This window comes from Pleurodeles waltl, chromosome 2_1, assembly GCF_031143425.1.
Source record: "Pleurodeles waltl isolate 20211129_DDA chromosome 2_1, aPleWal1.hap1.20221129, whole genome shotgun sequence".
In the NCBI taxonomy this organism is placed as follows: Eukaryota; Metazoa; Chordata; class Amphibia; order Caudata; family Salamandridae; genus Pleurodeles; species Pleurodeles waltl.
Genome location: NC_090438.1, coordinates 772060523 through 772086060, shown reverse-complemented (window position 1 = coordinate 772086060; position 25538 = coordinate 772060523). Strand labels below are relative to the sequence as shown.

Genomic DNA, 25538 nt, shown 5'->3' with positions numbered 1-25538 from the left:
AGATGTTCTTTAAAGAAGCTCCCATTGATAGTAAGAAGGTGTTTTACATGTAACTAGAACAGTCTATTTGCTAATACCATTTTGGGAGTACTGAGGATTAAACAGCTAAATAACTTCAGATAATTCCATCTTGTAATATTATTAACATGTAATTTTTTGCCGAATAATGAACTCATCTTTTTGACCCAAAATGTGTTTTTATCCATGAAAAGTTCAGGAAATTTTTTTTTTATTTTAATTTTTTGTCTGAACTTCAATGTTTTAATACATTTTAGAAGCATTTCTTTTGTAAAAGGATCGCCTTTTATTGTCTGTTCTGTCTGTAGATAAAAATGATTTGAAGTTTTAATCAGACAGAGTCGTTGGTTTCCGAATTATGGTTCCATAAACAAGTGCACATATTCTGAAGTTGTTTTTTCAAGCTTAATTAAAACACTTTTAGGAGTTTAATTACTTAGACTTAGCGGATTAAAATGTTCTAAAATATCTTAAGCTTTTTTTAAAGATGTGTGGAGTTTCACCTACTTAGGTAGGTTCCCAGGCCATAGACTTTCCACAGCCTGTCACTCCAAGCGTAGTGCGCACTTCCAAAAACTCCATTAGCTCCACCAGCGGAGCGGAGCTCCCCGCACTCCCCTACATGATACATGTGTCTCAGGTGAGCAGTGTAATTAAACAAGCTGAAATACCTTGTCTCATATGCTAGGATTTTCTAATCCATGAAGCAAATGAGATGGGACACAGTCAAGGTCTAAATGAGAATTAGTGCATTGGACTGATAGCAGAAACATTGTTATGTCAAAGAAATATATTTAATTTTCTTTCTGTTTGGATGATGACACCATGCTTCTTTCTTTCCAGAGGGCCCACCTTGATGAAGATGTTGATACCCTAAACATCCTGCCTGCCTTCAAGGCACTGAATGCTGTAATCAATAAACCCAGCAGTAGCTACACCCTTGAAACTGCCTCCAACATGTATGTGGAAAAGACATATCCGGTCAAGAAGGTGAGTGAAATACTTGACCAAGAACTATAAAATCAAAATATATTGTTTTCCTAAAAGGTTCGCCTTTGCTATTCAAATCAACCCCCTCCAAAAATGTTAGTGAGAGCTTACTAACCCCTTATTCACATGAAGTTGAGGATCACCATAAACCCCATTGAAATGATCAAACTAGTTGAGCACTCAAAGTGGAACACTTTTTTAAACCAGTACACCACAAAACCTGAATTGCGCTTGATGAATTTGCAAATGACACTTCCATGCCTGAAGCTTTTCTCCTGAGTTAGTTGAGCATTGATTTAGTACTTAGAAAGATTAAATTGATTAAGTGGTCAGATTTAGGTAATGCCCACATATTCAGGCTCAATTAATGTACAAAGGTATTGAGTTTTAGTCGAAGTTGAGAAATTGTATTTGCATGGGTAAATGTGCTCCAGTACTTATTGAAGTTCGGTTTATCTAACATTGATTCATATTGCCTAGAAGCTAGAGCAAAATGCAAAGTTCATGGGATATAAGAACTGTCCCTTTGCTGCCAGTGCTGACTTCTTTGCCGCATGCCTTCACACTCGCTTCAGCAGCCTTGAGACACTTTTAAAATTGTTGGCTCATATACATCACTATGCTGCCTTCAGCCTACATGGAAGCCCTCAGAAGGGGTGTATGACAAATGGACCTCCCATTTCTCTAATATGTTTATCAAGGTTTATAATGACAGTACTTCTGTTTAGAGCTAATTCCCATGCAATATGTTTAGGGAATCATAAACAACATGTTGGTGAGATCCCTAATGTAACAGATATCTCAGTGGAGGAGGCCATAAAAGCTTTTGAAAGTCTTAAGGCATGCTCCCTACGTCAACCAGGTCCAGTGGCTGTTCTGAAACCACCAACACCTAAAATATCTTGTCTGGAAGTTTATGCCATACACAGTTCTTTTCAAGAGGAATTTGCTGTGCTTTTTGTAAAAAAGGTAGTGTTCAGCCTTCTTTTGAGAACATTAAGTGTGGCCCTGGTGGACTCAGCTAATTATAATTTAATTACTCTTCACCCAGCACTGACCAGGATTATGAAACATCTTGCTGGTGGCTATCTGGAATCTCAGAAGCCGGAGAATTACTTGATCAGGCACGTTTTTGTCCAGGATGAAAGACTGAGATGGTTCTTGAGACCAAACTTGACAATCTCTGATTCATGAAAGACCAAAATCTGACTGCGGTCTTCTGCTTCCAGACCTGGCTGCAGACTCTGATACTGCAGATCATAACATTCTCCTTGACCAGCTAGCAAATCTTGGCCTGACTGACCCTGCTCTAAACTGGGCTGGGCCTTTTTCTCACAGCCTGTGGCCAATCAGACTTCCTACCTCCGTTCATTTTCAGAAATATGAGGCTGAGATGCGGGTCACTCTGGCTTCTGCCTTTTCCCTTTTCTATTTAATATTTCTGTTCTGTTAGTGGAGTTTGGGTTTAAATCTTTCAACTTCTACTAAGAAATGCGTAATTACCAGGGGAAACTGTAATTCCTAGCCTGACGCCTCTAGTAGTTCTTCATTTCTGGACAGATTTTCACTGGGAGATTTTTGCTGCTTTTAGCTGCTGAGATATCTGCCTGAAAGTAAGAGATCTACAGTTTCCCCCCCTGATCTCATTAATTCCAGTGAGGCCAATAACTCCCATCTGAATTAAAATGCCACGCTTAATAAGGGTCTATGCTGAGTGCTAGCCTTCCTCACAAACTGTGAATTAGAAAGCCTTGCTCGTGATTTTATTTTGAGTAAGATTTTGAGGGGAAAACATGAAACTCCAATTGTTGATTTTGTTCTAAAATAAGGAATGAGTTCAAATGATCCAGACTGACCCGTTTCCTTGAGGAGAACAGCACTATGGACCCTTCCCAGTCCGGATTCCGCAGCAACCACAGCATAGAAACTGCCTTCATCGCCACCACCGACGACATCAGAACCATACTGGACGACGGCGAAACTGTGACCCTCATCCTCCTGGACCTCTCAGCCGCGTTCAACACCGTCTGCCACCACACCCTACACACACGCCTCAGCAATGCAGGAATCTGTGACAGAGCACTGGGCTGGATCACCTCCTTTCTCACCGGCAGAAATCAGAGAGTTCACCTCCCTCCATTCCACTCTGAAGCTACCAAAATCATCTGCAGCGGACCACAGGGTTCGTCCCTCAGCCCGACCCTCTTCAACATCTACATGGGTTCTCTCGCTAACATCACCTGATCCCACAACCTCAACATTATCTCATACGCCAATGACACCCAACTGATCCTCTCCAAGGACACTGCCAAGACCAACCTCCACGAAGGAATGAAGGCCATTGCCGAATGGTTGAAGAACAGCCGCCTTAAACTGAATTCCGGCAAGACTGAGGTCCTCATCTTCAGCTCCACCCCCCTCTCCGCATGGGATGACTCCTGGTGGCCTGCCACACTGGGAACAGCACCGACACCCACCGACCATGCACGCAACCTGGGATTCATTGTGGAGTCCTCACTATCTATTGCCCAGCAAGTCAACGCCATCTCCTCCTCCTGCTTCAACACCCTCCACATGCTTCGAAAGATCTACAAATGGATTCCCTTTGAAACCAGAAGAACAGTCACCCAGGCCCTCGTAAGCAGCAAACTGGACTACGCCAATGGCCTCTACGCAGGAACCGTGGCCAAACTCCAGATAAGGCTGCAATGCATCCAGAACACCTCTGCACGCCACATCCTGGACATCCCCCGCCCTGCCACATCACAACCCACCTGAGAGACCTGCATTGGCTCCCCGTCAACAAGAGAATCACCTTCAAACTCCTCACCCACGCTCACGAGGCACTGCACAACTCCGGACCAGAATACCTCAACAGACCGCTCTCCTTCTACACCCTGACCCAACAGCTTCGCTCCACCGACCTTGCCCTCACCACCGTCTCACACATCCACAGGACAACCACTGGCGGCAGATCATTCTCGCACCTCGCCGCCAAGACCTGGAACTCTCTTCCCACCCACCTGCGTCAGACCAAGGACCTCCTTACTTTCAGGAAACTTCTCAAGACTTGGCTATTCGAGCAGTAGCAACCCTCCCCCCCTCAGCGCCTTGAGACCCCTCATGGTGAGTAGTGCACTCTACAAATTCCCTGATTGATTGATGCAGGTCTGAATCACCATTAGGGCAGTGACAACATGCATCCTGAGTTGTCTGAGTTGCACTGATAAATGGTAACATTTTTCATCCAATTTACGCCTGCTGTACTTGTCTTTGCTATCTAATACGGTAAAAGCCCTAGTAATGCCCGAGTCACATAATTTCACTGATCCCTGGCTGGAATCTCAAATCCTATGCAATGGCTCATCTGTAGAGTTAACGTCCTGAAGCTGGAGCTCTTCTATGGCTTTTCTTTGGCGAGTGCAAGCTTGATGGGGCAAAGCATGATCTATGTTTCAGTACTAGTACAGTTTGGATCCATGATTCTGGTAAAATTTACTTTGTAATTCTACCTAATGGTCTATTTTTCATTTATTTATTTTTTTAAATTACACAGTTCCACCGCAGATAAAGTAAGAGCATCAACTATATATTCCTCAGGAATACGTGGAACAGTGACACTCATAACAGACTCCCTATAAGATATACGCTTCTGTTAATTTTGATAATTGTGTTGAAAGTGGGTTCCATCCAGAACATTATAAGTCATCAGAGCCAGCAAAAATATTGTTATAACCATTTTCTGTGAACTCCAATTTCTAATAAACTCCCAAATCTAACTTTTAACATAATAACTCTTTTCCTAATATCCACCATCTAAACCGCATTATGTGTAACGCATACATCCAAGAATCACACATCGTGTACAACTTGCACAACTCACAGAAGCAGAAGGGCCAAGGTGAACCAATCTGTTTGTACATATTAAATAACCCCATAATATCAGATCACTGGATTGTAATACCACTCTTCATCTCAGGATGCTTTCATACCCTCTGACTACATTAGTCACAAGATAGAGTGCTTCCAACATCTCTGCACCTACCGCTCCTCTTTATTTAGGACCAACATTAAAACAAAAATTACTTTCCTTTAATCTCAACGGAAATCTTTCTGTCAAGAGAACGTCTGGTTATGTGGCCAAATTCTAACATCATTCAGTACAATCCAAAGTCGTTAAACTCAATATTAAATATGCACTCCCTTCATCGGCCTCGGTTTGGTATTGGTATATTTCCACCCTTTGCTGTGGACTAAGTTGCCCGTTCGTGATGCTTTTGCCTTTCAGAAGTCTATGACCCTCAGTGTACTGCTCATTTCATGATTACTTCTCACATAATCTTCTCTTAATTTGTGGCGTTAGTCAAGGCCTTTTGCTTAAAAAATATATATATTGACCCCCGCTTTGGCAGATACAGGGAGGAGTGGGGCTCCTTATGGGCTTCTTTTGTCTGGACCTGGGCAGAAAAAATCTCATAATTAACACAATAAAGGAATACAGTGTCAACAGAAAAGTAAGCATGAAGAAGGAAAAAAAAAAGATGGATAAACAGAAAAGGGAAAGAAGGGAGGAATATTGAATAGATGGAAAGGAGAAAGGAAGGAGGAAAGGATGGAGGGATGGGTAGGCGGATGCGTGAGTGGCTGAATGAATGAGTGGGTCACTAGATGTGGATGAAAGAATGCGTGAATGCATAGATTGATAGACAGGTGAAAGGATGGCCCGGTGGCTCGACGGCCCAATAGATAGATAGATAGATAGATAGATAGATAGATAGATAGATAGATAGATAGATAGATAGACTGAGTAAAGAAATGAATCAATGGATGAGTGGTTGAGAGGATGAGCAAACGGATGGCAGTGTGGAAGGAATGGTGATGGATGGATTGCATGGTAGAGTGGATGAATGGCTGGATGGATGGTACAGTGGAAGGATTGATCGGTGTATGGCAGAGTAGATGGGTTGGTGGAATGGGAAAGATTGAATGATGCAGGAAAAATGAATGGATGGAAGAAGGTGAAGGTGAAATAGTGGATATAGTGGGTGGATGGAATGGTAAAAGAATGAATGTATAGATGCCTGGATGGAAGATACAGGAGAGCTTTTCTAGGAAGGGATTGGCTCACTTGCTTTGTGCCATCAGAGGTATTATTTCAAAGTGGGGGGGTACTAAAAGTTTGTGGCTACTCCCTTGTCTGTTGGTGTGTCATTCACATTTGCTTCTATCCACTACAGCATGTTGCATGGTGCAGGGGGTCAGCTAACTTCAGCCAATGGATAACTTCATTTTAAGTGGCTGAATTTTGCTCTTTCACAAGGAGCATATACCCGCTCAAGGTGCTTCTCTGCAGTTCCTATTTTTTTGTTTTTACTTTATTACTTTGTTTTTGACTTTGTGTATAGAGTCTGATGAGATGGAACTATGCTCTCTACCAGCTCTCCATTTTGGTCACAGAGCATATTACAGTGCCATCAGTTTCTGTCTCCTGCTGATTGTATTGTAAATTCCTTTTGAAGTGGTCTTCTTTTTATCTGGCTGCAGCTAGTTCACAACATACCAAATGATGTTCATTTGAAACTGTTCTTAATCAAATTGTAACTTATTTGTTTAACATGCACACAATGAAGCACATTTCTAACTGTGCTGCTGGTATGTATTTTAATTGAGGGCTAGAGTTATACTTGTAAACCAATTTAGTCTGTATGTCATGCTTGTATGGCCTTCTAGTTTGCTATCAGCGCTATTTCATGTAATTATATTTGTAAACCAATTTAGTCTGTAAGACCTGCTTCTATCTATCTATCTATCTATCTATCTATAGAACTCTCTCTGCCTTTGCAAGTCTCTCTTTTGATCAACAGTTTTATCTATTTGTAATAAGGATTTAAAAACCATTACAAAACAAATTAGCAAAGAGGCTGGAAGCTAACAGCAAATCGATTGGCTTTTTTTGGTCTTGTGTAATCCAAGACCATTTGGTTTTTACTACAATTATGTGTGTAACATAATTAGTAATTGGGCTTCTCAGCCTGACTTCATCCACTTGTCTGTTTTGTCACTCACATATTACTTTCACCCACTCCAGCATGCTTCATAGAGCAGTGAGCCAGACTCCATCAGCCATTGGCTGACATCACGGTGGGTAGCTGCATGCTGCCCTTCCACAAAGAGTACATCTACATGCAAAGTAGTTCTCTTCAGTGCCAGGGACTACTGTAAAATGTGTGCTTTTTGCAGCCCAAAAAATATTTTTCCCTCCAACCAATTTTATTTTAAATTGATGAGGCCACCAGCTGACCCAACAAAATTGTTCAGCAAAAATCAAGACACAAAAAAAGAATTTCCAAAGCCAAAATGCTGGTGGTCAGTTTCAGAATTTGGGGGTTTGCCAATGATGGTTTTGAAAATGGTTGGTCTTTATTGCCTCTGAGCTTGTGTTCAATATTTTCTTCTCTTCCTGATGCGTAAGGCTGTATCTAATTTCTTAAAGAAAAGGCCACCCGGCCTCACCTTTTTTATAGTAACCCAATAATAGCTTGCTACTGGCCATTCTTATACTAGTGAAAGCGTTGACAGATCATGAAATATCTTGATATTTGTATAGACGAAGACGACCGACATTTTGCTATTCCATTTCTTTAAGATTTTGATCTTAGGGGTACAGTAGTGGAGCCTTGTCGGTATTACTCGATCTATTAGAATTTGGAGCCTTCCCTTCTGAAGAATTTATTGAAATTGACATGCACCATTGAAATGACAATATAACCTCTCTGACTCACCAGTTCATTTACATCTAGGATGTGATGTTATATGATCTCTTCGTGATATGTATGTCATTCAAATAAAACTTAGATTACTCAGTATTTTTAAGCTCCATTCACTCTTTCCTTCAGCCTCACTCGTGTTGTGGGGGGAGAGGGGCTGAATATCGCTGGAAAAATTTAACCTGCTCAGCCAGTTCAATAGGTGGTACTGTGTTTGCATCATGGTACCTCCCTCCCTTGATACACAAGCAACATCAAAGCATCATTGCAGGTGGAGCTGGGGAGGAGGGTGTGGGGTTTGATGGGGGCGTAATAACAAGAGGCATTGGAGGTGAGTATCATGGTAACCCCCTTCTGCTGCCTGGTGCTCTCCCTCCAAGTTGTATTTAGCAGTAATATTCCAGAAAGCATATTGCACCTATTGCATAAGCATCACTTAAAAGGATATTGCTTGAGACAATATAATTGGCAAACAGTGTTGTGGTGTAAACCATTATGAAGCACTTCCTTAACATGTTATTATGGGTAAGCTATCAGTCTAATTTCTTGCCCCCAATTGCAGAGATCGCGCATATTGTAATGTCTGTGTTTTTAGTTGTGTATTTATTAGCACAATAAGAGCACTTAATGCAAATTGATATGATACAGCTGAGACCAAGCTCTTTATTTTACATACTTTTTTCCTGAGGGTGAAAGAAATCGTTAATATGCTTATCGTTTCTTGTATTCAAGGGGTATGTCAATGACATTAAAAAGTACTATGAGGTGCAGCCAGAAAGTGTTAACCTAGCTGGAGATACGGAAAATACCAGAAAGAAGATCAATGGCTGGGTTGAAGACAAAACAAAGAGTAAGCACTCAACACATGAATGTTCCTTTCTACCTTTATCTCCCTTCTTTCCTGTCCTCCCTTCCTGCCTTCCTAACATTGTTTATCTCTTTCTATGTACATTTCTTTCTGTGTGTATCTCCCTCTCTTACAAATTAAGTAATATTGTACCTGTCAAACGTTATCACTAGCCGGCATCAGGTCCTTCATGTAAACAGTGGTAGGGTACTGTCAGCAGAACCTCATTTTGTATGGCACATGGGACAGTGGAAAGGCATGTGTGCTAGCTTAAGGTGCTCTAGAACAAAGTGGGTCTACCATTCAGCACACATAGCTAGTTGCTTGGGATGTGTTCAAGCCAATTATCAATGTAAATAGCTGTTGCCAGCCCAGCAGGATTATGGTTCCAATGTAGACACTTGGGGTGCTGCTAGAGACACCAAGAATATAAAAACCCTTCAGAACATTGTGCCCCAACTAGGATTCTATCTGCTTTCATTTGAGCCTGATTTGGAACCTCCAGGAAGGCCTTGCCAAATCACGAGCTGTGTTCTTTAGCCACTATTGGGAAAAGGCATGGTCAATCGCTTCTCTGAAATGGCATGTCTCTGAGTATTTTTAGAACACCACCTTGAACTTCAGTGTATGAGGGTCGTCCATCTTGGTGCACACCATGTGCGCATGGAGAGCAGTGCTACTAACCTATGGCTGCACCGCTGGCACAGCACTTATTCAAATGATGATAAACTGGCCAACATTGGCAATTATTTTATGATGTGTACTTTACAAATAAATTATAAGGAATTAAAGAAAACTAAATTATTTATGATTGTTCATCCCTAAGATATATCCATCACTTAGGGCCCACTAGGAAAATGAAAGGAAGAAAAGGGTGATAATGCAAAGCATACCACACAAAAATGGATATGGACGAACCACCACCCATCTGCCCATTTGACTTTTCTAATCCAATTGTGCGGGATTGTGAGTATAGGGTTTCACACACAGTAAAGGATTCAGAATTTCTCTATTAAATTTAACCTTTTCACCATACTTCCATGAACCCTCAGGGAATTTATTTTTGTGAGTTCCGTCAATGCTGCAGATCTTCAAGAAGTGACCTTCCAAGCCTGTGAAAAAAATGACCCACCCTAACAGTGGCATTATGAGAGTGTGGGAACAGAACCACATACCCCAAAATTTAAACAACTTCAACTTCAGATCATCCCAAATGTTACCTTTGCCAGTTCTGTTCCAATCCTAGATCTTACAATGAAGAACATCCTCCTCAACATCAGGCCAAGCATTAGTTTAGCAGAGCATAAAAATTAGTAACTGGGTTCACTCAATAACTGAGTTCTAGATCAGGAAAAGGTTCAAGGCTTTTATTGAAAAAGCTCAAAAATCAAGTGGTACAGAGTAATTAAATTCCAGAATGAACAGCAAAATCATAAGAGAAAAGGATAGCATCCCTATTAGAAGTCTCTCCAATTTCTATAATAAATAGAAAAAGAAAGTAATCTGGCTCTCCCCAAAAATCAGGAGTTTATTTAGAAAATGTCAGCCTATTAGATGAGCAAAGACGGCAAATTCACAGTGGCATGACTGGAAATAACACATTTTCGGAAATTCAGTACGAAAAATGTAATATCAACGTACACAGTACTAACCCACTTTTAAGAAGTCATCCAGCAGCATGTACGCTGTTGCTGTCCGGAGATGCACACCACATTATGAAACATAATTCGAGGAATGACCCTTACACCCGTGAGTTCTTGCCAGGCCACATCGGAAATACAGTGGAAAAGACCATTGGTTACTCAATACATTAGGAACACAAAGAGAAGCCCATTCATAATGCATACACTGTAAGGAAAATAACCAGTTATGTCACAATGTCTCTTGCTATGCAAGGACTGTGGGCAGAGAGGACATACAGTGGGCCTTGATGGGAGAATGAATGATCAGGAGTGGTTTGGACATTATTACAAAGCGTCCATATTCTTTAAAATGGTGTCTTCATAAAATGTGGCACAACTAAATCAATGAACACCTTTGTAAATATCATATTAAACTTCCTTCAAGTGTAATGTTATTAATCCAGCATTTACGTCTAGAATTTATCATAAAAATCATGAACACTCATTATTTATTGTCATCCAAAATTGTGCATTAAACGCACTTCGACAGGGTATCGGAACAACTTTCTTTTCGAGGACTAGAACCCAGTTCTACCACTCAGAACGCTGATGTGCAGTTCAGACAATAAATTCAACTGTGATTTCTGCGTTGGGAGTATTTCAACAAACAATTCCCTTTCTTTAAGCATCGAGTACATCTATGTGTGTGTTATAACTGCGGTAGATTTCCAGGTATTGACTCTTCCTGATCATTTTGTAAGCCACCTTCCTAAGTGTAAAGGAAACCTTTCAGGACCACGTCTAATAAATGTCAACAATTGCTTATTAAAATTGATGGGCTTTAAATAGTGGCCCCACTCCACCGGAATGCTTCAAATCAGGAGCCTGAGCAGGCAGAAATAGGCCCACATTTTATGAAATTTAACTCATCTAGAAGAAATAGGATAAAGTACAGTAGTAAAAGCTGCCTAATTGTTTAAATATTAAACATGGGTTCTGCTGTTAATACCTTACAGTAATAACATGCTAACAAATTACTAACATTTTACTAACAATATGTAATCCTTTAAATGCAGTCAATTAGAACTGCTCCAGAAATGTATTATCTGGCTTCGTGTCTCCAGCTATTTTCGGAAGTTGCAGCTATGGTAATTTACTGTACCACTAATAACATTTGGAGGGTTCCAACAATTTCAGTGTCTCTCAGACAATGCTCATTACTACTTCTGCTCCAGGAGTTTCTTAGTTAATGGGCCAACTCCTTACACAGATTTCAGAGGGCTGCCATTAATATGATGAAAAAACAAGGAGTTTGTCAAGGCGTGTACTATTAAAGTTGTCTATCCACTCTTCACTTCTAAGAATTAAAAATATATGCATTCCTAAAATAAAGCAAGCTAATCATCAATGCATTGGAAAAAAAAAAAAAAAATTCTTACCTTTGGTCTGCAACATGGTGTATTTATTACAGTAATATCCGTGGCCAATTCAGTTTCAGGAGTTGCGCCTCAATAACACTTCAAACCTGTTTTGATCAACTTGAAACACGTTTTAAGCAGCGTGGCAGTTTGCTACTCATGGTGGAGAAATGGTTTTCAGGACTACCACTTGTATCTCGTGGTTTTGCAATCTGCACTTGCCTTTGTCAATCGTCCTCTACTGCTCCTCTGTATGTTTCTTTGACAGTGCCCTTCCAGCCAATGTCTGTGATGTCACATGGATCACTGAGAAATGCAAATGTGCCACTGAGCCCTGTTAGGGACTTTCTTTTTCTACTTTACTGCTAATCCCCTAGCAAAGCAATACGAATCCCATAGGCTAGTGTATTCCTTAGTAAATCACATTTCTGAAATACTCATATCTCCACATAGATTGTACAGTAGCGTAAAAGACACACATTTCACTGTTTAGCAAGGCAAGAGGATGGCTCCAATGTAAATTAGGGCATTTAAAAAGTATGCAATTAAATCTTTAAAGTATATTACCTGGGTTATCTTTCCAGAAAACATCTCTACTCATGGAGTTACATTAATATATATGTAAGTATTAAATTAACAAGTTGCTTGGAACCTTAGATTAGGAGATTTTTCATAACAACGTCACTACTTAAAATTAAAGTACCAGTCCTATTGTCATCTCAGATCCTTTGATGCGAGAGTCTGCTGTAGAACCACCACTTAGCGGTACTGCTGTATGTGACCAACATAATTCCTGACTCTTGGGAGTTTGACTCTACTTGATGGTGGTAACCAAGGTTATGAATTTCATCACGTTTTGGTACAAGCAAACCCTATGAGAATATGCATATAGCACATATCAATGTGGCACTCCATTTGTTTTCTTACCTCCTTCAGGAGAGATTTGTCTGATTTTTCTGGAATATATCCCGGATATGTTTTTTATTCCATCTTTATCATTTAGATATTTTAATACTATCAGTAGGTCATCTTAAGGCCATAGCAGTAATTTGAGAATTGGGAGCAAGAGGATAAAAGAAGTAGGTTATCAGTGGGAGGGGGTACAGTTCAGATGAAGAAGGCATATGCAGCCTTAAAGGTAGAAACATTTACAGTGGGGGTAAGGAGGCATGGGGCAAGAAGAAGCCATGATTTATTACTTTAAGTCCTATATTTTCCACTAAGGGAACCTCTTACGTTTGGTCACTTTGAGGTGCTTAGATTAATTGTAATGTTGCAGGAATATGATGAGTGTAGAATCTAGAGACTGCAGTTTGTTAAAGTAGACGGGGTAGCCAGCCTTGTGGTTTATTTGATGTGTTAAGAATATAAGGGCGTAGTTTAGAGAACAGAGGCAATGGGACTTCACCAGATAATGAAGGAAGTGCCACTTGCCCTCCTCTTTTGAGGATGGGGAAAATATGATTGGCCCTATGTCAAGTAAAGATGATTGCGGCAGACTTTACCCACATCTTTCACAATCACACATATTTCCCTACACATCAGGGAACCTGAAAACTTATTGAAACAATGTTTTCCGAAATTACTCTTCCTGGTGCAGCATTTTTATGGCATCGGAACAACTTCATCTTAGGTGGAAAGTAGTTTGTAATGTCTTCTGGGCCAGTGTGAGTATCAATCACAGATATATAATATCATCGTAATTGATGTGTGAGAACAATTTCAAAATCCTATGCATCTGCGGTGGTTGTGGATTATACTGCTTGTCTAGACTCTTCCAAATGGAGCACAACCTCCAATTTCATTTTTGAAATGCTCGCTTGATGAAGCAGGCAGTGATTTAGTCAAGGGTGAGCTCATTGACTTTTTAACTTCAAGGCACCAGTGTCTTCACAGAAAAAATGAGTACTACCTTGCAAGTCATTATAATCAGCATGATAGAAAAATAGAGGCGTTGGGTTGATATTTTCTATCATTTGCAGTGACCAGGCAATACATCATAAACTCTAAAATACAAAATATTTCAACAAAACGACCTAAAAGAGATGTAAAATCTAGAACATTTTATAGCAGCCGTTCTCTTAATGTTTTAAATCAAATCGAGGTTACATTTAATAGAAATTGTGGTTGAGAATTACAAATGTTTTATTACACCATTGCACATCAAAATATAAATGTATGCTGTAAAGAAATCCTGGTTCGCACCTTATTAATGTAGTGGGTGGCAGCACGAACGTCAATTCACTCAAAGGCGATTGGGTGGCAGCACGAACGTCAATTCACTCAAAGGCGATGGGGTAGCGGAAGTGACATCACACACCATTTGATCTTTACGTACATTCACACACCCATGCTCACACATACATACACGATCACACATAAACGCTCTCACTTGCACACATGCTCCCAACATACATTTAAAAGCATTTGTTACTTACCTCAGCTGCCAGGGTGGGTCACTTTCCAGCTAATTGGACTCCATTTTTTATTAAAGTATTGAATATTATTATTGACTATTAGTGTAATAAAAACATTGAATGACATTGAAGCCCCAACCGATGTCCATCAGTGTAGCTGCCCCTCTGTTCCTGGCACTGATTTTGCCACCTCTGAGGCCAGAGGTCGCAAATGCAGTGCCAGGGATTGCAAGGGACAAGGTAGGGGAAGGTGCGACCCCTAAATGTGGTCCATGGGTGGCAGGCTCCATATGGTAAATCTGGATGTTTAGTGGGTGAGTAAGAGTAATGCGCAATGAAGCAGCACCACCGATGGATTTTAAGGTCTATGCTCTATTCTGGCCTGCGTACACTAACATAAATGCGTTCTCCATAAACAGTTCCTTGAACCATGAAAAACAGATTAAAATACAACAACTGTATACATGTTGACTGAAGGGTCAACTACAGGTAGTCCCGATGCGAGTCTAACTCTGAAGTCCACTTCTTTGTGGAATAAAATGGCTGTCAGTATTGACGGCTGCTGCACATGCCGAAGAATGTGTCCTCGGTACCTTTTGCTCGATATGCCGAGGGCCGGAGGGCTTGAGGCTCCAGGGTATGCAAATGACGTAGATGATAAAAATGCATAGCTGTTTTGGGTAATTGACGAAGGAGCCTGAGCAGCTATCATAAGATAGATGGTAGCCAGGCGCCTTGGAGCGAGAACAATGGCATGGTGGGTGGGTGGCAGCAGCATGGTGTCTCTCGGCAGAGGCGTAACACAGACCCAGCAACACCTGCGACGGGGGCCTGGGCCCAGCCTTCAGGGGGCATCCATTCAGCTTAAGGCCTATGAATTTATTTGAAGTATGGGAGTTTCAAGGCTCCCTCACTACATTTTGTAGAGGGTGCATTTCCTCGTTTTACGTTACGCCAGTGCTTCTGGGATACTGTGTTCCACCAAATAAGCACATTCTAAGGCGGTTCAACAAGTGGAGTTCCCAGGGAAGTAGACTCTTGCACCTATCAAGTGAAGAAACAGTGTACCCCTTGGGCCCACTCTCGCACAGAAGAAAGAGAAGAAAAGTTCTTAGCGTCCTGCTAATGATTGACGGCAAGATGCGCCTTGTAGCCGCATGCTCAGCTAGAATGAGCTGACGGTGGAAACAGGCGGGCTGGAGAAGCTGCAATGGCTAACAAACAAATGCAGTCCCAGCGATGTCCTTTTATTTCTTGGTGGCAGCATGAGGTAGGCCTGCAGACGAGGACGCTGCATATCCTCCAACCAAAGATTGATGACCAGAGTCCTTCGCTAACTCAGAAAAGGTAGTTAGAACCAAGGGGCCCTACAGGAACTGCTTGCCTAGGTGTGGGAATATACTTATACTTACATATAGGCCCAACCAGCATTAGCTATACACATCCCTGACTTGTTTGCAGATCAGAGCTTTAGATTTTAAGAGAGAACTTATGTGCTCCAGACAGAAATAGAAATGAACAGATCCTAGACTGCCTAGGCACAGAGACTGTAATCACAATATGGCCTCTAATCTTAAAAATATTATAGCACCAAATGATCTGCATGTAGGATATCTTTCAGGGTTATCGTGTTTGTTTAGAGAGGCCACTGAGCAGGGCATTGTCTCCTTCCAGATGGGATAGGACTAAGGCTTGTGTGGTTGATCTGAAGTCATTTCCCAGACAGAACTACTTAACCCTCTAGAGTGATAGTTGATACCAAGATGTCTTCATCTTCCTGGCAATGTGCTTTTTAAATGAGAGGTCCATGGTGAGGGTGAATCCCAGAGATTTTGCACGGGCTGCCACCTAGTGGGTGGAGCGTGCTAGGTTTAAATTGGAGAGCCAGACATGAATCTGGGGTAATTTAGTGCTGTGGACAAATAGGAGGAATTCAGTTTTTTGAGGTTTAGCTTGAGGAAGTTCGTTGACATCAGAGACTGGATAACTTCGAGGCAGGAGCTGAGTCTGTATTTTGTTGGGTGTGAATATTTTTAAGTAGAGTTGAGTATCATCTGGGTATTATTGGATCTTGATGTTCCTGTCTGTAAGGATGGATTTTGAGGTTTCCGTGTAGAGTTTAAAGGTGGTGGGGGAGAGAACGGAGCCTTTGGGCACACTGCAAGAGATGGGAGTGGCCGTGATCTTGTAGAATTAATTTGCATGTGCTGAGGCCGAAGAGTAAGGTAGAATGCAAAACCTTTCAAGATTCTGCTTGAAAATCTCATGCATGTTTTCAGGGCATTCGTCAGAGCTGGATGGACGGTTTATTGAAGGATGGTAAGAGGTCAAGAAGGCCACGAAGCATAGGTATTTCCTATTGCTGAGGAGGACGCATCTACTCCTGGAATTTGGCTGTTACAAAGCTTCAGGATTGTGTGAAGACTGATTGGTAGGCCAGTGGAAGATTATTCTTCTGCAGATAAAGAAATCATCTTTTAAACAGCTCACTTGCAGCCCCATTGCAGCATTGTAATGTCCCTCCTGCCATGAAGGGCCTAATTTTCCCAATCTTTTTCAACTTTGGCTACTTTGTAGCTTGTGAAGCTGGCAAAGGGCTCAGTTTATATCCTGATGGGTGGCCCATCATTCCTACAAGACATCGGAGTAAATTACTTTGTTGTCCAGGTAGAGGAACTGCAGGCAAATTGATAAATGACCGCCAGGCTAGTGGTCATTTATAACGCAAATTGATAAATGAGCGCCAGGCTAGTGGCAGTTCCTGTCAATGCATTTTGCTGTTTGGGACAGGGCTCCTTCAGCATTGCAGAGCCCTGCATCAAACAGTTATCTCATTCTATCTCCAAAAAGAAAAAGGGTTTTCTTTTTTAAGCAAAAAAACACAATGCACACCTCACCCTGGGGGGTACTGACCCATGGCTAGGAGAGCATTAAGCAGTATTCACTGCACATTACCGCCAAGGTTTTCCTGGAAGTGACGAGCAGTAAAAACTGACCTCTAGTTCTGCCCATTTAAATCAGGGGGGTTGAATTACAGGCCTGTCCCAGTGGCCCTCACTGCTTAGGGCTGTTGGAGGGGTTTACTCATGGAGGAGATTGAGTAGTCTCCCCGGGATGAAATCTGCATCTAAATCGGGGAGACAGACCATTATCCTGGCAGTAAACATACTCCTTTGCGAGGGACTATGCTTTTCATCAAGATATAAATTGGACCTAATGTGTTTTGAAAACAAATGAAAAGCTATGTTTTGTCGAACTGTGCGAATTTGGACATGAAAATGCCCTCTTTATTAGTGTGGACTGGGATGAGGAATGGGTCTCATTACTACCATATTTCCTTCCTTGCCACTCCTTTTGCCTCTGTATCCCACCATTACTATGCTTCCATTCCAGTCCTCATGAACTGGGCTTGCATTGTGGAGGTATGGTGGAATTGTTATTTTGGGCACACTTACTGAGGGCAGAATATTAGGTAGAGGGACATTTGTGTGTAGATTGTGGTGTGCCCATCTCGTGAAGTACACTAGTGTCATGATAAACAATTGCAAGGGTAAGGAAGGCAGAATCGTGGTGGCAAAGTTTAAGGGCCTGTTTCAGTTTGTCAGCTGGGTATTCTATTACCAATATGACCAGATATCCTGTCCGCCTTATTACAAGTGAAATCATGTTTACTTATGTGGATTGGATATCCATCACATTTGTGATAAAGTACCGATTTACCAAACTCTATATCAGGTCCTAAAAAACGTATTTATAGTTGGACAGTAGCAGAAAATCATCCAGTTTGTGGGGAGCAGGGAAGTGCTAAATCTTCCATTGAAGAATTCTTCACCTATGAAGGTTAAGAAATGGGTTTAATATATTGTGTGCTTGTGCAACCTCATTGTGTTATAAAGGAACAAATCCAAAGTGGGTCCATTCAGGTTTGTTTGAAAACCTTAGCTCAACCCTGGGTAGTTGTAACTATGTGTGTCAGGCTTTACCAAGGGAACAAGTGTAAAGCATTAAGAAGTACTAAACAGTTAAATAAGAAGAAAACACAACACAATAAAAACCTGCCACCACTATATAAAATTAGATTGTATTTTTATCTTTAAACTGACTCCTCAATGAGAAAAATCCACTGGAGGGTTACGGAGATCTGAATTTTGAGGAACAATAAATCACAGTTTTTTCACTTAGTGCAATAATTCATTGTAATGGACCTTAATAGTGGTAAAATATATTTTTTTTTATAAAGTTGTAAAAAACAACTTCAGCACTCTTGTGGTGACCACCTCCAGCAGAGAGACAGTCAAAGGGAATAAAGTTATCTGACAGTCAAGGCAGTCTTCAGTCCACTTCTGGGCTCTATGGACGAACCTCCTTAGACTTTAATGGAGTGGTCCTGATACAAATAATACAGTATGCAGAGGTTGCACAAAGATGCTGAGGATGCTGAGCCAGTGATGGCGGATTTCTTGAGATCACCTCTCGGGCCACGAACATAGTGGGGTGAAGGCCATCCAAAAAACACTTGCCACTGGTCTCCAGTAGCAGCAAAACCAGCTGTTCCCTTTAACTGCCAAGAGCATCCTTGCTGGGCAATCAAACTGCACTCTGACAACTCTCCCAGGTTCAGCAGAATCAGATGCAACTTTTGAGGGTTGAGATTCAGTCTCCCAGGTTGCACTTCGAGGATCAGTGGTGGGCAGGCGTTCTTGGCTTCCAATTTGCTAAGGCAGAATTTTTCCGCTTTTGTGGTCCTATAGCCATTATAGGAATTCAGCCAACTGACTCTTAGGGTGGCTTCTTCTTTCTGGGGCTCAGTGTGACTTTTCACTGAGCAAGACACCATATGCACTTTCCTCTCTTTCCTAGCCCGGAAGCAGAAGGTGTAGTCCAGCACTTGGGCAGCCTCTCTTTGCTGGTTCCAGGGATCAACTAACATTCCTTCTTCAATCCTCTCACTAGTACAGATGTGATCTGAGGTCTGAGTGCCTGGATTGCCACATTTATGTCCAGTTCGCACCCTCAGGGATGTGGCAACTACTAGCCAATGGGATATCAGGTCCCCTCCTTTCCTGGGAAGTGCAGCATCTGGCTTGCCCAAAATGCACAATTCTGCCCACCCCAACATGACAGAACCATTCTCTTGGCATGTGGAGCTCTTTGACCTATCCAGAGGTGTGGCTAACTGGGGCAACACCAACAGGAAAACTGGATTGGTAGTGGTTTCCCCCTCTCTGTCTTAAATGCCAACTGTCTCTAAAAGCAAAAGAGCAACCCCTATCCAGTGTGTCCACTGTTTGCCCTTCAAAGGCAGCTTCCCCTTTATAGTTCACCTTTTGGGCTCACACCATGTTTGGCCATCCTGCCAGGAAGAAAGAGCACATCTCTTGTGTTACTTCCTAAGAGCTGTCCACACCTCTCTACAGGAGGGTTGAAGGATGTCTCAGGACCAGCAACCATCAACAGTCACTAGAAATCTTTGAGCAACAAAGTGGGAACTTTCAGTGGCTGCCATTTTTACAAACATTAGATTAAATGAATATTAAGGATCAGGTCAGGTTTAATGCAACAATTCTTTTGATACCTTGAACTGTCATATTTAGTGGTCCTATTCAGAAGTTAGTACTTCTGGTTTATCAGCATATAATTCGGTTCTCGCCAATGGGGCAACTAGCCTTTTTACAGTAAAAGTGACAATGTGAGGTTTTTAATGTCAGGGCATGTAAAAACACATTCTACTTTTTAATATACAGTACTCTGCCTTACGGCTCGTTAGGCCCACCTCAGGGGTGACATATATATTAAAAAGGATTGTTTGGGCTTTGCCATTACTTTAAATGGCAAACTCTAGTTAGCAGTTTTAACTTGCCTGCAGTGGTAGGCTGGGAGCCATGCTTTACTTTGTCACACTCGAGGAGGCTCAATAAGTGCTGCAGCCCATGAGGGACACTTTAAATTACACTCCCTGGGAACTCCTGGAATTATACAATAGGGGGCATATTTATGAAAGGCTTGTGCCACCATTGCGTCAAAAGTTTTGATGCAATGGCGGCACAATCACTACTCCATATCTGTGAGATGATGCATTTGTCCAAATGTGTGGTTTTTTTTTAAAGCTTTGTGTCATGCTGAAGCTGCGCCTGAACCAGCTGCACATCACAAATGTTAAAATATACCAGGTAGGTGTTCCCCCGTAAAAGCGCATTTGTAACACTTGGTTTCAATGAGATTGACTATGTGTGATGCATCCTTTGGATGTGTCGTGTTAAGCCTGGAATGCTCCAAAAACCCTACGCATCGGTAACCCAGGCTTAGAAAATGACACAGTGGCTCATGTATAGGAAAGTGACCATATGAAGTCATTTTACACATTATAATCATCAGTTATATCTCATCCCCTGAACTAGTAGTAGGCCTACACATGTAGCAATCTATTTTTAATACCCCTTGAGCAACATAGGGCCATGTCACCTTATATATTTTCAACCACTGCAGCATTGCAATGTGATACCACATAACCACATAGGTATGGCTCCCATGTCCACCAAAGCCTACTATCTACCGCACAAGGTAGGTATGCTTAACCCCTTCTGTGCCAAGGACGTTATGGTTACGTCCTGAGGCACAGTGCTCGTGTGCCCAGGACGTAACCGTTACGTCCTGGCACAGAGCCCAGAGGGAGCGGGTTCCCCCCCAAGGCAGGGATGGAAGGGCAAGTCCTTCCCCTTCCACCCCCGAATCTCCTACCCCCCGTGACGCCAGCGTGCGATAGCGTGCTGATTGTCACAGAGGGCCTCCTCCATCGCGCTGGAAGCTCAGCTTCCAGCGCGATTGAAAGAGAAATGCAAAGCATTTGTCTTCCGATCACGTGGAGGAGGCAGGAGAGGCTTCAAAGGGAAGGAAATGTATTTCCTTCCCTTTGAAGTCTCGGTTAGCATTTCAAAAGCCGGATTGCAAAGCAATCCGGCTTTTGAAATGCCCACTAGACACCAGGGATGTTTTTTTAGAAAAGGAAATTGGAATAAGGGAGCGACCCCTTGGGCAAGGGTCGCTCCCAGGGGGGGCATTTTTTTTAAAGGGAGGGCAGAAAACTCTAGGCAACAGGGATAATTTTTTAAATTTTTTTTATTTTAGAGGTGGGGAGCGACCCCTTAGGCAAGGGTCCCTCCCATAGGGGGCAAATTATATTTAGGCAATTTCTGCCCCGGTGGGGGCAGATTGGCCTATTTTTATGAGGCCAATGTGCCCCCAAGGGGGACAGAAAGCACTAGACACCAGGGAGTTTTTTTTTGTTTTCGTGAATTTCACGCAAAGGGAGCGATCCCTTAGGCAAGGGTCGTTCCCCTGGGGGGCACATTTATTTTAGACCATTTAGCCTATTTTAATTAGGCCGATCTGCCCCCAAGGGGGGCAGAAACCACTAGACACCGGGGATTTTTTTGTTGCTGTTGTTGTTTTACAGATGGGTTGCGACCCCTTAGGCAAGGGTCGCTCCCCTGGACAGGCAAATTGTATTTAGGCCCATCGGCCGATTTTAGGTCAATCTGCCCCCAAGGGGGGCAGAAACCACTAGGCACCAGGGATCTTTTTTTTGCGCCGTGATGCAAGTGGAGCGACCCCGTAGGCAAGGGTCGCTCCCCAGGTGGGGTGGGGGGCAAATTTATTTTAGGCCTTTTCTGCCCCCCCTTGGGGCAGATCGGCCTATTGTTATTAGGCCAATCTGCCCCTGGGGGGGGCAGAAACCTCTAGGCGAAAGGGCAATTTTTTTTTTGTGTTTTGTTTTTTGTTTCTTTGTTTTTTTAGAGATGGGAAGTGACCCATTAGGCAAGGGTCGTTCCCCTGGGGGGCAAATTGTATTTAGACCATTTCTGCCCCCCTTGGGGACAGATCGGTGGATTTTAGGTCAATCTGCCCCCAAGGGGGGCAGAAACAATTAGGCACCAGGGATTTTTTTTTTGCACCAATGTCACTCAAGGGGAGCGACCCCGTAGGCAAGGGTCACTCCCCGGCGGGGTTGGGGGGGCGGGGTGCAAATTTATTTTAGGCCATTTCTGCCCCCCCGGGGGCAGATCGGCCTATTGTTATTAGGCCGATCTGCCACCAGGGGGGGCATAAACCTCTAGGCGCCAGAGCGATTTTGTTTTGTGTTTTTCTTTTTGTTTGTTTGTTTTTTCAGAGATGGGGAGCGACCCATTAGGCAAGGGTCGCTACCCAGGGGGTTGGGGGGGGGGGGAATTTATTTTAGGCCTTTTCTGCCCCCCCTGGGGCCGGCTGAGCTAGAGGCCAAAATACTCAGGTAGGCACTTTGCAAAAACACCTCTGTTTTCTGTGAAAACATGTGATGTGTCCACATTGTGTTTTGGGCCATTTCCTTTCGTAGGCGGTAGGCCTACCCACAGTTAACAGTAGCCCTCATACAAGGACTACCATTGACCCTTGCATGATCCATTCCTGTCGCGGACACTAACCTACCCACACAAGTGAGGTACAATTTTTATCGGGAGACTTGGGGGAATGCTGGATGGAAGGGAATTTGTGGCCCCTCTCAGATTCCAGAACTTTCTGTCACCGAAATGAGCGGAAAAAGTATTTTTTTGGCCAAATTTTGAGGTTTGCAAAGGATTCTGGGTAACAGAACCTGGTCAGAGCTCCACAAGTCACCCCATCTTGGATTCCCCTAGGTTTCTAGTTTCAAAAAAAGCGCTGGTTTGCTAGGTTTCCCCAGGTGCCGGCTGAGCTAGAGGCCAAAATCCACAGGTAGGCACTGTTTTCTGTGAAAAAATGTGATGTGTCCATGTTGTGTTTTGGGCCATTTCCGGTTGCGGGCACTAGGCCTACCCACACAAGTGAGGTACCATTTTTATCGGGAGACTTGGGGGAATGCTGGGTGGAAGGAAGTTTGTGGCTCCTCTCAGATTCCAGAACTTTCTGTCACCGAAATGAGAGGAAAAAGTGTTTTTTTGGTCAAATGTTGAGGTTTGCAAAGGATTGTGGGTAACAGAACCTGGTCAGAGCCCCATAAGTCACCCCATCTTGGATTCCGCTAGGTGTCTAGTTTTCAGAAATGCACTGGTTTGCTATGTTTCCCCAGGTGCCGGCTGTGCTAGAGGCCAAAATCCACAGGTAGGCACTTTGCAAAAAACACCTCTGTTTTCTGTGAAAAAATGTGATGTGTCCACGTGTTTTGGGCCATTTCCTTTCGTGGGCGCTAGGCCTACCCACACAAGTGAGTTACCATTTTTATCGGGAGACTTGGGGGAACGCTGGGTGGAAGGAAATCTGTGGCTCCTCTCAGATTCCAGAACTTTCTGTCACCGAAATGAGAGGAAAAAGTGTTTTTTTGGTCACATTTTGAGGTTTGCAAAGGATTCTGGGTAACAGTACCTGGTCGGATCCGCACACGTCACCCCATCTTGGATTCCCCTAGGTGCCTAGTTGTCAAAAATGCACTGGTTTGCTAGGTTTCCCCAGGTGCCTGCTGAGCTAGAGGACAAAATCCACAGGTAGGCACTTTGTAAAAAACACCTCTGTTTTCTGTGAAAAAATGTGATGTCTCCACGTGTTTTGGGCCATTTCCTTTCGTGGGCGCTAGGCCTACCCACACAAGTGAGGTACCATTTTATCGGGAGACTTGGGGGAACGCTGGGAAATCTGTGGCTATTCTCAGATTCCAGAACTTTCTGTCACCGAAATGAGAGGAAAAAGTGTTTTTTGGGTCAAATTTTGAGGTTTGCAAAGGATTCTGGGTAACATAACCTGGTCAGATCCCCACAAGTCACCCCATCTTTGATTCCCCTAGGTGTCTAGTTTTCAAAAATGTGCTAGTTTGCTAGGTTTCCCCAGGTGCCGACTGAGCTAGAGGCCAAAATCCACAGATAGGCACTTTGCAAAAAAACACCTCTGTTTTCTGTGAAAAAATGTGATGTGTCCACATTGTGTTTTGAGCCATTTCCTTTCGTGGGCGCTAGGCCTACCCACACAAGTGAGGTACCATTTTTATCGGGAGACTTAAGGGAATACAGAATAGCAAAACAAGTGTTATTGCCCCTTGTCTTTCTCTGCATTTGTTCCTTCCAATTGTAAGGCAGTGTGTAAAAAAGACGTCTATTTGAGAAATGCCCTGTAATTCACATGCTAGTATGGGCACCCCGGAATTCAGAGATGTGCAAATAACCACTGCTTCTCACACCTTACCTTGTGGCCATTTTGGAAATACAAAGGTTTTCGTGATACCTATTTTTCACTTTTTTATATTTCAGCAAATGAATTGCTGTATACCCGGTATAGAATAAAAACCCATTGCAAGGTGCAGCTCATTTATTGGCTCTCGTACCTAGAGTTCTTGATGAACCTACAAGTCCTTTATATCCCTGTGACCAGAAGAGTCCAGCTGATGTAACAGTATATTGCTTTAAAAAATCTGACATCGCAGGAAAAAGTTACAGAGTAAAACGTGGAGAAAATGGCTTTTTATTTCACCTCAATTTCAATATTGTTTTAGTTCAGCTGTTATTTTCTGAAGGAAACACTTAAAAAGGATCTACACAAATGACCCCTTGCTGAATTCAGAATTGTGTCTACTTTTCATAAATGTTTAGCTTTCTGGGATCCAGCATTGGCTTCTCACCCATTTTGGTCACTAACTGGAAGGAGGCTGAAACCACAAAAAATAGTAAAAACCGGCTATGTCACAGTAAAATGTCAAAATTGTATTGAAAAATTGGGTTTTCCAATTGAAGTCTGCCTGTAAGCTGGGAAGATGATGATCTTGCCACTGCAAACCCTTTGTTGGTGCCATTTTCAGGGAAAAAAACACAAGCTGCCTTCTGCAGCCCTTTTTTCCCATTTTTGTGAAAAAAACAATATTTTCACTGTATTTTGGCTAATTTCTTGGTCTCCTTCAGAGGAACCCACAAAGTCTGGGTACCTCTAGACCCCTAGGATGTTGGTAAAAAAGGACGCAAATTTGGCATGGGTAGCTTGTGTGAACAAAAAGTTATGAGGGCCTAAGCGCGAACTGCCCCAAATAGCCAAAAAAAGGCTCGCCACAGGAAGGGGAAAAGGCCTGGCAGCGAAGGGGTTAAGGTGGGTGACATATGTACCATTACATTACATCACCTAGTTGTATACGCTCACAATAATTTGTCACTCAGTATGTCACACCTACTTAGGTACTTTGTTACACAATAAAAAGACCATGGCCTACTAAGGTTTTTTGTTACACAAAATCGACTATGGACATTATAATGTTACACATAGGTACACTGTTGACTTGCTAGACTTGTACATCAGTTCCCGCACATTAGGCTAGCTGCGTCATTCTGGACCCACACATCACCTCTATTGTGGGGTGCATTGCTGAAATTGAGCTTGTTGTAAGCCTTAATTCAGACGTGCATCACTTTGGGGGCAGATGTGCTGTGCCATTCTTCCCACAGATCTGTCAGAATTTCTGCACCTTAGGATCT

At 42.6% G+C, this 25538-nt stretch overlaps 1 protein-coding gene across 5 annotated transcripts in view; it reads left to right on the top strand.

The window, feature by feature from the left end:
- LOC138268435 (serpin B10-like) overlaps positions 1 to 25538 on the top strand; it is a 207586-nt gene that overhangs the window by 102022 nt on the left and 80026 nt on the right. For all 5 annotated transcript variants that reach the window (XM_069218062.1, XM_069218101.1, XM_069218081.1 and 2 more), the window contains 2 exons: positions 862 to 1008; positions 8508 to 8625. In XM_069218062.1, coding sequence (XP_069074163.1) covers positions 862 to 1008; positions 8508 to 8625 — 265 coding nt within the window. The remainder of the gene's footprint in view (positions 1 to 861; positions 1009 to 8507; positions 8626 to 25538) is intronic.